At 39.4% G+C, this 13,012-nt stretch overlaps 1 protein-coding gene across 2 annotated transcripts in view; it reads right to left on the reverse strand.

Moving 5' to 3' along the window:
- Positions 1-1,219: 1,219 nt before the first annotated feature.
- etv1 (ETS variant transcription factor 1) overlaps positions 1,220-13,012 on the reverse strand; it is a 38,236-nt gene continuing 26,443 nt past the window's right edge. The window contains exons 9-13 of one of the 2 annotated variants that reach the window (XM_074683792.1): positions 10,811-10,879; positions 10,650-10,718; positions 10,383-10,552; positions 4,783-4,884; positions 1,220-2,762 (exon numbers count right to left, since the gene is read on the reverse strand). In XM_074683792.1, the coding sequence (XP_074539893.1) occupies positions 2,541-2,762; positions 4,783-4,884; positions 10,383-10,552; positions 10,650-10,718; positions 10,811-10,879 (632 nt within the window). In that variant the 3' untranslated portion in view covers positions 1,220-2,540. The remainder of the gene's footprint in view (positions 2,763-4,782; positions 4,885-10,382; positions 10,553-10,649; positions 10,719-10,810; positions 10,880-13,012) is intronic. The other variant, XM_074683793.1, reaches the window with a different exon arrangement.

A 13,012-nucleotide genomic window follows, 5' to 3' on the forward strand; every position in this document is an offset into this window, starting at 1 on the left:
TGCATTTAGGTACCTAAACATGGCACCTTTGATTTTACGTGAATCGGTACCCGGTATTTTTGAAAGAATTCGGTCAGTACCAGTAGTGATTGCTCTAAGACTGCAAGGGAAGCTCAGCTAAAAAAGTGTTGATATGTTCTGCTGTGTGAACATTTCATTGACTAAATCTGAGCTAGAATTCCTTCATCTTTTGTTCAGAATCAGCTCCTATCACAGGTAACTGGCTCCACCTCCTTCTCATTCATCACCGCAGCGTCTCAGCTCTTTAACACAGTCGGACGCTGAGCGTCTTCTGACTTCAGCGGGGAAGCGTAGAGTGGGTTGTTCCACTGTGGAAACTGGACTATCATTGGATAAACGCTGGGCTTTGTCCCGCCCATCGGACGCTCAGCGTCTCTGGGGGTCTATGAGGCAGTGGGCTGGCCTGGACGCTGGGCTTCTGCATGATGATTGGATGATCTGTCTGAGGCTGAATCCCTTTTTGATTGACAGTGAAATGAGCCAGTCAGTGATCTTGAAGTATAACCCTCCACCAGAGCATCTTCTCAGTTGTTCTGGACTTATCCAGAGGTTTTATTGATCCCCAGCGAGTTTACCTTTCTTAAAAACGACGAGCGTTGTGTTTAAAGATTCTCTCTCTTTTCACCAATAAGCAGCTACAGCTACAGCTGTGGAGCTTCTCCCCCTGTCACTCACACTTACAGCCTGTCGTAGTCTCACGTAGCAGCTCCAGCTGCTAACAAGCTGACACGGAGGGTAGAATTTACGTTTAAATAAATAAACAAATTTATGATGTAGGCCAGAAAAAATGAGCTTCCCCTCCTTGACTGACCAGCAGCTGCCACTGGTCAGTACCTATAAAAGTACCTTATTTGGTACCTGTCCCCACCTTGATTCCTCTCTTTAAGTTAAATACGATCTGTCTGCTTTATTTTGAAAGTTACTGGGCGTTTTTAGGTGGTTTCTGTGCGCAACTTCCTGTCTGGCTTGATCTGCTTGGTGTATTCTGGCCCTAACTTGATTCTGGTCCTGCCTGGGGTTTCTGCCTGTTAAAGGGAGATTTTGTCTTGTGGTTGTCTGCAAAATGTGAACAGACTCTTTATCTTGTCAGGATGTTTGTTCTTTGTCTGGTGATAACATTCGTTGTGATTTTTCTCTTTATAAACAAAAACTGATCCATTACTCGAATGCAAATCATCTGCAAAGTGGCGATAACTTTGGTTTTCAGAACTATTTTATTACAGAATTTTTCACTATTGCCAATCCCAGCCCCAACACATGTGATCCTCGAGAAACAGACGGAGATTCCTCCTTTCAAATTCAACAAAATAAAAAAAAACAACAGAAAGGAAACAGAAGAAAAACCCAGAACAGCAGGTCATAACGTTGCACTTCTTTCTTCTTAAAGTCTAGAAAATACACAAACAATTCAAAGCAGCAAAAAATGTGTGTTTACCTGATTATACAGTGGAACACTTTTTATTTAACATGAATTCTTTTCATCACATTATAAAACTCTAAATATTTCTTTTACCTTTTTTTTTTTAACTCCAGTTCTTTTTTTATGAAACAAAAGTGACCCTATGATGGCGAAGCTTAAATATACACGTCATGTTCACCTGGAACAAAACAGAAACAAAGAAACAGGACGGATCTCAGGTCAGGATTGATTTTTTTTTTTTGTAGCTGAAGCCAATGAAACGTCTGTTTGTGTTCGGGGATGCAAATAATCATCTGTACATGAAGTTTCAGCTGTTCCTCAAAGTGGATGAGTTATTTTACAGAGGTCTGGAGCTTCATCGACACGCGCGATGCTGAGGAAGAGTTTCAGTTCATCTCTGAGCGCCGACGCTTCAGATCCACCCACGTGATGAGGTCTCCAGTTCTGATTGGACGAGGGGCTTTGACTGACAGCCGGCGGCTTAACGTCTCTTTACTTATCACATTTTAAAGTCTATAATCACTTCACCGTTAAAGTATCGATACAATATGTCGCCAGTTTGCACTTTAATGAGCATCAAAGGACAAAAACGTTTTTTTTCATCCTCCCAGCAGACGAGACCGCGTCGTAGTCCAGGTAGATGAGTCCCGTCTCAGCAGGGCGCCACATGCTCGAAGTCATCGAAACGAAAACAGAACGATTCTCACATTAATGTACAAACACAAACAGCTGTAAAACGCCAACCACGCAGTGAGCTAACCCCCGCAGGTTAACGCAGAGCCGGTCCGGTCCATAAAGTGCACTCTCCGTCCTGCTGTGCGGCTTCCACGCCAGAAAAACAAGAGCAAAAGAAAAGAAAGGAGTGTGTACATGTGAGAGGAAGAGGGGAAGCTCCACTGTGTGTGTGTGTATGTGAGAGTGTGTGTGTGTGTGTGTGTGTGTGTTCAGTCTTATCCCCGGAGCGACTGTGAATTAGAGGACATGACAGTCTCAGGTGTATGGACAGAGGAGGAGGAGGGGGAGGGGGAGGTGTGTGTGTGTGTATGTAGAGTAGTGTGTGTGTGTGTGTGTGTGTGTGTGTGTGTGTGTGGAGCTGACGTTAATAAACATAACCCTCGCTGTAAGGGTGCGGCTGGCAGTACGGGCCCTCCTGAACGTAGGCCATGTTCTCGTCAAAGTGCGACAGCGGCACCGTGTCCTCCTCGTTGATCTGCCGCTCCATGTCCGTCTTCAGCACCGGCCGCTGATTGTCGGGGAACGCCATGGAGAACAAGGCCTCGGGGTCGCACACGAACTTGTAGACGTATCTCTCACCGGCCACCTGCGGGGACAGGGACAGGACGAGGGGGAGAAGGTTTAGCCTTTAGGTTCCTTTATCTGTGCAAGACTCAGGGATCTGTGTTTGATACCAATGTTTTTCAGACAGATACCAATACCAGAACTCCTTTTTGAGTACTCACTTATGCGGAGTACCAATACCACAAGTACTTTTGATCAAAAATAAAAAACAAATTCTCCCTGAGTTTATGATTTGTTTTATTAATAAATTCACAAAAGCGCAAAATGAAACTAACCTCTGTCAAAGTTTTAGTCATTTTTAAAAATAGACTAAAGTGCAAAATTAAATGGTTAAAAGCCCTTTGCACACCAGACGTGTATTTTTCCTGCAAATATTACCCGTGTTATTTATTTTTTTCAAACTTACTGTTTTTCAGTGCAAGCTTTCACACCAGCAAAATTCTTTCACTGAGCAAAATTATAGCTTTAATTTTTACGGACTGAGGTTGATTTTTCAAAAGTTTTGCAATATGTTACTGATTTGATTTTAAAGGTTTTTATTTTCCTGCGTTTTTGCCTTCATAAGATATGGAAAGGAAAAAAGAGACAGGAAATGTGGGGACCAAACAGTCTTGGTTGGGAGTTGAACCAGCTACCACCACTCCAAAGACTAAAGCCTGCATACATGGGGCGCATGCTTAGAATACAAGGCCGACTGCCACTCCTAAAAAATGAGACTGTTCATCTTCTTGTATTCCTCAGTAAATGTTCAAACACGTCATTTTTGCTGATTTCAATGCTCAAGGAAATAAACATTTAAAGAAAGAAATCTTTCTTCCTGCAAACATAATTGTTCATCTATGTTTTTTGAGTTTACTTTGACTCATCACATTTGGTTTGAGTTGCAAATTTTCCTGCTCTCCTGCCTAAAAAAATCCTGACTGAGCTTCAGGATCTGTTGCATATCACTGTCTTTAATCTGCTCTTGTAGTTTGTACAAAAAATGTCAAAGTGACCAGACTAAGAAATCTTAATTTATGTTTTTTGCATGGACACATTCACCATGAAAGGTTGAAGTGAAGAGAAACAGACAAGCTTATTACGCAAGGGACATTTTAAATTAAATTTCTGGCGCTTTATTTATTTTGTTTTTCTGTTAATATTTCTAATTATTTTTAGATTTATTTAATTTTTTTTCTATATATATATTTTTGTATATTTTTCTATATCAAATCTTAATTTTTTCTATATTCTATCTGCGTTTTCATGATTTTTTTTGTTAATTGTTAGCAGCAACAAACAAAAACAAATTCTTTATATATGCAAATGTACTTGGCAATAAAACTTGATTTTCATTCTGATTCTGAAGATGCTCCTCCTCTTCCTATCAAAGCTCTGATTGGTGGCTGAGGCCACGCCCACTTGTTTGAAGTTATTTAAAGATAAAAATGAGGTCTGAATTGCTTGTAAAAAGTAAAAAAAAAAACTAGACTTCTTTAAACTAGGAAGTCTTAATACAAGTAACTTTTTTTTTTTTTTGTACTAGTTACGAGCAATTCAGACCTCATTTTTGTCCTTAAACAACTTATAACAAGACATTTCTCTGGACTGATCAGGTGAATGTGGCTCATATTGAGTATTAAAAAAGACATTCTCTACTGAAACCAAGACAAAAACACTTGATAAGATTTCAGTTTTTTCCAGTGTAAACATTATCTCTGTTGTCCACACAAACCTGCAGTTTTACATCACTGAAAACAACTCTTTCTGAAAAGTGAAGATTTTGAAAAACTCCAGTTTTGTGTAGACGACAGAAAACTGAGTTTTTGTTTCTCAAACGTCACAGATAAATAACAGTGTCTCATTCTGATTGGATGCCACGGGTTTCACGTGTGAAAAACACTGACAAATATGGGTTTGGTGTGCTTCCAACAGCACCCTGTGGACGAAACACATTAAATTGTGTGTGTCCAAGGCCTGAGTGAACACATGCTCCTTCTTTAACACAGGTGGAATCAACCTGTGTTTTTTATTCTTTATACAGTTGAACTTGTATTTTTTACCTTTTGCATGATTCCCTTCTCGTAGTAGTAGCGCAGAGACCGGCTGAGCTTGTCGTAGTTCATGGCTGGTCGATTCTTCTGTATCCCCCACCGACGAGCCACCTGAACACAGACGAAGACACAGAGCCAGTCAGTAAACACAAACAAAGAGCAGGATGCCAAAACAGCAACGCGTCAAACACAAACACACGCTCGACCTGACTTCCTGACAGCAGTACTGCAGCGCTGCAGCGTTAAATAAACGTATTAATCCATATTTTGCTAATAACAGTAATTAGAGCGTCCAGCCCGGGCAGACCTGACCAGGGATGTGTTCATTAGGAGCTTGTCACACACCCAGCGGAGGAGGCAGCAGATGTTACAGCACCTGTCTACCAGACCACCCACCACCCGGCCTCGCAGTGACAACCCACAGCCCCACGGCGCTCTCCTCAGAGTCTCCTCTGTGGCTTTTACTCTGTTTATCACTTCTCCTCTTCCCTCTGTCTGCTTTTGTTCACCTGACTGTTCAACAAAACCCACACCAAGGAAAAACTGGACAGAAACTCTGGCTGATATGACGACTGATGGGGTCTGTTTACCATGAAAACACCAACACATTTTCAGATACAGTCTTTAAGGGTCTTTAACGACATATTTGAGTTACTGGCCATAAAAGAAGCTGACTGTGGGGTGACAAAAAAGAGGAAAGGAGATAATCTACCCACTTTTTGAAAAGAGAAAAAAAGGGAACGAGTTAAAATCACCTGCCATGAACAGATTTTTCCAGCTAAGGAGTCCAACCTGATGGTAACTGACCATGTGATCAACAAACACTTGGAAACGCAATTTTTCTTTCTCTAACACTGACACCAGAGGCAGTTTTTTGTCTGACAGAAGTTAAACTGAAGTCTGGATGGAAAATATATCAGGAGCTGTTAGAGGAACAGTCCAACAGGTTAACATGAAAAAACAAGCAGGTCAAGTTTTAGCGTTTTGGGAAAATCATAAAGTGAAAGAATGTGTTTTATACACTAATGTCAGACTTTCTTCAGTTGTATAAATCAAATTAAAGACTAAAACCACATACATGGCTTCATTGTGGTGAAAACAACTCATTTTGTATCTTATAGTATTATATTCTGTACTACAGGTGTTGCACATGAGATATATGAAATGATTAGGGTTGCACCAATCACAATGTTCTGACTTTTTTCAGACTGATACCAGTACCAGTACTCCTGTTTGAGTACTCAATGATACTAACTACCAATACCACAAGTACTTTTGATACATAAAATTTCAATTAGCAGTGATAGATCATTCTGAACAAAGACAGCACAGTCACTCTGACATTAAGTCCAAAATAAAATGCAAACAATTCACTCAGTTTACGATATGTAATAAATTAAAAATAAAGAGTTTGAGTCGTTTTTAAAAATAAGCTAAAGTGCAAAATTAACGGGCTAAAAGCCCTTTGCACACCAGACGTGTATTTTTCGTGCAAATATTACTTGTGCTATTTATTTTTTTCGAACTTACTGTTTTTTAATGCAAGCTTTTACACCAGCAAAGTTCTTTCGCTGAGCGAAATTGTGGCTTTTATTTTTACGGACTGAGGTTTTTTTTCTAAAGTTTTGCTTGCGGCAAGTACACATCAAATCAAAACACTCAACATTGATTGTGTTTGTGTCCCAGCACCTGGTTCCTTATGACAAAAGACATAAAAACAACAAAGACATCAGCTGTGGAGATTGAATATGACGCCTCCAAATTTTTAGCAATTTCGTGACGTTTATTTGTGTCGCCGTTGGTGTTCAAAGCCTTTAACTGTTAACTCTTCCTGGTTCATTCATGTTGTCTGAACAGAACCTGGCGCTGGTTGCCGTGGTGTCAAACTGCAGCAATGAAACGCCAAACTAATGGCAAGGAGAATTTGCTTGACGTATGATTTTTTTGCTTTGCGTATCAGCTGCTGGTATCGGCGAGTACAGATACCTTAAAAAAACGTTGCGATCGGTCTGATACCCATTACCGATACCGGAGTGTTTGATGATCTAAGATCTAATCACCAATCTTTAAAAAGCCTGACCTGCCGATACTGATTTGGGCCAAATACCTGTGACACAATAAAATCTTCATGTTTTAACTTAAACAACCAATAAAGTGTCCTGTGTTTTAGGTCTCAGAGCAAAAAGCAACAATGGCTGGCTGTCAGACCTTCCCAGAGGAATATAAGATCAGTTTCATACGTAACGATGAGCCGATCACCGATCCCTCAAAAATTAAAGAAATCAGCACAGATCGATCGATGCATGTCAAGAAATGACTTTATCAGGACCATCGAGAACATGCTTGTCTTAAGAAAACTGATGTGGATTATTTATTAAGGGGTGGGAGAAAAAAATTGATGTGTCCAAATATAAGGATTAAAAAAAAAAATAAATAAATTATTTACTCATTTATCTTTTTATTTAATTTATTTATTTATTTATTCTATTTTTTTTATTTTTCTATTTAATTATTTTTTTATTTTTTATTTATTTATTTATGTTTTTTTATATTAAATCCTTTATTTTAGTCTTTGTTGATGAGCTGGGTTAAAAAAAAGTCAGGTTGTCAGACGCCCTGTATAAATCCTACAAACTGACCCACATGTGTTGATCTGCATTTTTGGGGAAACATGGCTCCTGATAAAGTCTGTGGACATCATCATCATTCAAGTTATTATATAAAAAAAAACATAAATAAATAAATAAAAAATAAAAATTAATTAAATAGAAAAATAAAAAAAATAGAATATATAAATAAATAAATTAAATAAAAAGATAAATGAGTAAATAAAATTAATTTAATTTTTTTTAAAAATCCTTATATTTGGACACATCAATTTTTTCTCCCACCCCTTAATAAATAATCCACATCTGTTTTCTTAAGAGAAGCAACGCGACGGTAGACCAGGCAGTGAAGATATTAAGGAAGCGTTTACAGAAACAGATTTCTAGAAGAACTGGTCGACTCTGTTGAACCGACAGGCCACACCGAGCAGTGAGTTAACGGAGCGCGGCGTCCCAAAGCGAGTACGTTTGGTCACCTGATGGCATGAATGGGCCCCCCTGTTAGCTGCAGCTGGCCGGGGCCTCTCCACTCTGCTGGGCTGCGTGGACCACTGCCAGTACCCCTTCTACCCCCCACCCACCCCGCTGCCTGCACCCTGCACCCTCCCCCCTCCCCCACAGACAGAGAGCAACAGAGACTGAGGCTAAGTGTGAGTGATGTGGGCGCACAGACCCGGCCCCTGTTTCCATTTCAAAGGGGCCAACCGTCACCATGGGGTTTTATTTTTAGGGAGACGTCCTGTGAGATATTTGGCCTTGGGGGTCAGCTGGACGGGTGTGGTGGAGCAGAAAACAAATTTAAGAAGTGATTGAAGCAGATCCAGGTCTGAAGAGCTGAGGACGTCACACACCACTTCAAGTCACCTCTGACTTTGATCTGATTTAACCTGGATGTTTTCAGCCGACACTGAGGAGACCACAACTCACTGATTAAAGACACAACCACTGATTTTTTCATGACTGATATGTTCAACTGTAATTCTTAATACAAAATATTTATTTTTAGTCCTCAAAAAGTAAAAAAGGAACACTGTAAAATGTGATTTTCCATTTTTGTTATTCTCCCATATCATTCTATCATTCTATGTCAACACGACAGACGATAACTGAAATTGTTGTGATAACTCCTAATAATAAGTTGGCATCATCGCAAGTACAAAGTGTATTTCAACTTAAAAATCTGTGTCCAAATAAATCAGAAATGCATATCGACTTGACAATGAATGAATTCTGGGCGTGGGATTAAAACGTTTTACCCAGAATGCCTTTTTTTGAGTTGTGATCTAAAAGTTATCGTCACTGTGAATGAGATAGGAGCGCCGTGGATATGAGAGCCTTAAACTGTTTTGTGGGACTGCAACCTTCGAGTTAATACCCAGAATGCCTTTGTGAATTACATTTTTTTGTCACCAGTTTATAGATTATTTCAGACTGTCTGAGCCAAATTGGATGATGTATCGTCAACTGTCCATGTCAAGAAACAGGTGTCTGTGCTTCATGGCGCAAATTTGACTTTTGAACCCTATGATACAAACCATTTCCCTGGGAAATGGATTTATGATAAACAACCTGAAGAAGTTAAGGAAACCAACAAAAAAATGTACATCAAAAATGAAAGGTTGACATTAGGGCTGCACAATATGGTCAAAATCCAATATCGGGAACGTGGTGCTTGCTGTGATAGGAGCACAGGCTGAGCAGCTGAGGGTGAAACGAGAGAATCACCGAAGAGATTTACGTTCCTACGTCTGAAAACATTTAGGTTGCCATTTGTACTCAATGGTTGCGATATAGTCATTTTATACGTCTCATGTGCAAAAACACGCGATACGAGTATATTAGATATATCCCCTTGCCCTAGTTGACGTAGCTGAAACCTTCAGTTGAAGTTGAGTTAACTAACAAGTCTAAATCAACAAAACTAAGACGAGGGTTGACACATCTTACTGAATCAAGATAAAATTTTTGACCCAACATAACATTTTGAGGCACCCCTTTTCATCATATTCTTACGTTGAAACAACAAGTTAAATTTAACAGTGTAACAAACAGCCATCACAACCTCCTGTGGTCAAGATTACACTGTAAAAAACTGAAACCTTACAAAGCAAATTTTGTCTTATTTTTCAGGAGAAAATGTTTTTTTAGGCCTAATATCAGCCACATTCACCTGACTAGTCCAGAAAAATGTCTTGTTTCAAGTTATTTAAAGACAAAAATGAGGTCTGAATTGCTTGAAACAAGTAAGAGAAATGTATCACCAGCAGATTCTTTTGCGTGTTTCAAGCAATTCAGACTTCATTTTTGTCTTTACATAACTTGAAAAAAGACATTTTTATGGACAGGTAAAGTGAGTGTGGCTTATATTAAGTCTAATAAGACATTTTTACTGAAATAAGACAAAAACGCTCAGGAAGACTTCAGCTTTTTTACAGTGTAGTGACTTCAAATTTCTTATTTTTTAAATTCAGAACTCAAAACTTAGATTTTGCATTTGTGCGATCAGAGTTCTGCAAAGACATGAACACTTATCCTCTCTTAAAAATGAGTCTTCTACTCCAACTTCAACTTCAGTTTTTTTTCAAGTAAAACAGTCTGTTAGTTGTTACTGTTGGCTCTTCTGTTCACACCTGTCCAACTACAAAAAAATCCTTCCTGTCTGCTTTGTCTTGCAGAATCTCCCTGAATGTTTTCAACTAACTTGACTTCATGTGGGGATTTTGCAAGAGAGCCAGCACAAAAAAATGAGCCAAGGGGAAATGTTGACACATGCAGCTTAAACGGAAAATTTCAAGCATTTTATGCATGTGTGAATGCGACTTGGGAAAACAGACAAATTTGTACATTTTAGACGCTGAATCGAGCAGATGTTTGGGCTTTCACTTTGGTTACTAAGGGGATGAAACTGAGTGAAAAAGATATAAAGATGTCTAAAAAAATTAAAGAAGAAGAAAGATAATCCCCTTAAAGTGACAGATTTAGCTGTCTTTGTATCCGTCTCACCTCCTCTGGCTCGATGAGTTTGAACTCCATGCCGCGTCCGGTCCAGGCGATGAAGTGCGAGTTCGACGGGTCGTCCAGCAGAGCCACCAGAAACTGCCAGAGCTGCAGAGAGCCTCTGCGCTGGTACGACGGCCCCTCGCGGTACAGCCCCGCCTCCTGCTTGATGTCGCCTGCAGCACACACACACACACACACGTAGAGGACACTGAGTGCTTCGACATGACTGCACAGGGAGTAGTTTTCTGTGTCGTCTCCAGGAGGACTCACCTTCAACCTTCTCAGGCACGACGCAGGTGTCATCGTAGAAATGCCTCACCACTTTGTCGAACATACAACCTGGAAATGAAAAGGAAGACTCTGAAGTGATGCTGCTTAAGAATCTAAACAAGCATCATCACATCATTGGGTCGTTTCGCCGTCGTTTGTACCTTCAGTCCTGTTAGCGTGAGCCAGATAGCCGTCTTGCCGTAAGTAGACAGAATGGCAGCTAGGCACTTCTGCAGAGAGCAGAATGGGAGAGTGGGTGTTAAAGGGCCTGAAGGCAGCATTAAGAACACTATCTGAGTTATCTGAGAGCAGTCACAGCCTGTTCACTCAATGCACCACTGGCTCTGATTAAAGAATAAGCCCTCCAGCACCGGCCTCGCCATGGCTCCCAGCCACAGGGCGAGTTCACTATATCACACTGCTAATACTTGCTCCCAGCGCCTCCACTCAGAGCAAGATTTACTACAGAATAAAACAGAGCTGGTGTGAAAACACGGGCTGACATGATGTAATTTTTGCCATAATGTGAGCGCTCGAGATGAAGATCTCAGACACAAACCTAAAGGAGTTTCTTTGACTTTTCTACATCATCTAACTCTAACCAACAGAAATGATATTCTTTTATTTAAATAATCTCCAGTACTATTTGGAAATGAAAACACAACACCACCCGTGCCCTCACAGGAAGCTCATCCCTGAAGCTAACCGTCTGCAAAGTGCTCAGGTAGCTGAAATCAGAGTGTCATCTGCAGTTCCTCAAGTGTCCACATGAAGTGTCCAAAAGAAAACATACCTTTACCGGTATCAGTATTCAAAGGTACCAATTTCTAATACTTTTTTTGTGTTTTTGTGGTAATAAATATTTATTTGTTTACTAATAAAATCTCAAAGTTTTTCAATTCAACATATTTATTCTTCAGTGTATAAACTTGTAATGTTGTGTTCATGTCCAGCATGGAAAATCACCTACTCTTCCTCTCCCTCACAGTCACAAGGATGCATTTAGGTACCTAAACATGATACCTTCTGATTTTACATGAATTGGATCTTGGTACTACAGATGGAATTTGATCGGTACCAAAAAAGGTACCTAACTCGGTACTCATCCCTAGAAGGGATGGGTACCTTTCACATTTGAAACAATACGATACCGTTCCCTTGTACATGGCAATTGATACCTGTACTCGATGGTACCAATTTGCAGTACTTTTTTGTGTTGATGTGGTAAAAAATATCAAATTGTGTAATTTTTTTCCTTTTCAATTTAAGATAATTATTCTTCAATATATAAACTTGTAATGTTGTGTTCATGTCCAGCATGGAAAATCCCCTACTCTACCACTCCCTCACAGTCATAAGGATGCATTTAGGTACCTAAACATGGTACCTTTTGATTTTACCTGAATGGTTCTCGGTACTACAGATGGAATTTGGTCAGTATAAATAAAAAAAACTTTATTGGCACATTTGAAATAGTATGGTACCAGTGCCAGGTACCTGGCAATTGATACCGGTACTCGATGGTACCAATTTGCAGTACTTTTTTGTGTTTATGTGGTAAAAAATATCATTTTTTAAATAATGAAGTGTTCTTTTATATATTTTGACATATTTATTCTTCAATATATAACCTTGCAATATTGTGTTCATGTCTTGCGTGGAAAATCACCTACTCTTCCACTCCCTCACAGTCACAAGGATGTGTTTAGGTACCTAAACATGGTACTTTTTAATTTTACATGGGTCGGTACCTGGTACTTTTGACAGAACTAGGTCGGTACCTATAAAAGCACCTAATTGGGTTCAGAAGTAAGATATGAAAACAGGACCTTTGCTAACAATTTGTTAGTTTTATCTAGTTTGTTTTCGCTGCTTTTTCAGCTTTTTAATCAGAATCAGAAATACTTTATTGATCCCTCGGGGAAAATTCCTTTAAAGTTACAGCTACTCCCTTTGAACAGTGTTAAAAACAGAAAGAAAAATGATTTATTCCTAAAATTATAGGATATAAGAAATTACAAAATATACAAAAATAAGAAAGAACAAAATGGAAGTGTTAGTGTAACATGAAATTAAATAAAACAATAAAATGTCAGTTTGGGCATTTGCTAAGAATATGGTACAAAAAGATGAAACACATCTCTAAAAATCTTTATTTTCCTCTCACTGGTGTTTTTGAAAACCCTTATTTCAGCTTTACCTGCTGTTTCTTTAAGGCTCCCAGCTCCAAAAACACCCTTCTCTCTGATTGGCTAACTGGGTCTATGTGCAAAGCGTCCTTGGTGTTTGAGGCCACAAAACTCCACCGTTTCATGATCTCATCATTTCAGGAAGTCTTTTATGTAGAGGTTTGAAAATCTGCA

This window comes from Halichoeres trimaculatus, unplaced genomic scaffold, assembly GCF_033239565.1.
Source record: "Halichoeres trimaculatus isolate MK-OKI-2021-1 unplaced genomic scaffold, fHalTri1.1 fHalTri1_scaffold_12, whole genome shotgun sequence".
NCBI classification, from domain to species: domain Eukaryota; kingdom Metazoa; phylum Chordata; class Actinopteri; order Labriformes; family Labridae; genus Halichoeres; species Halichoeres trimaculatus.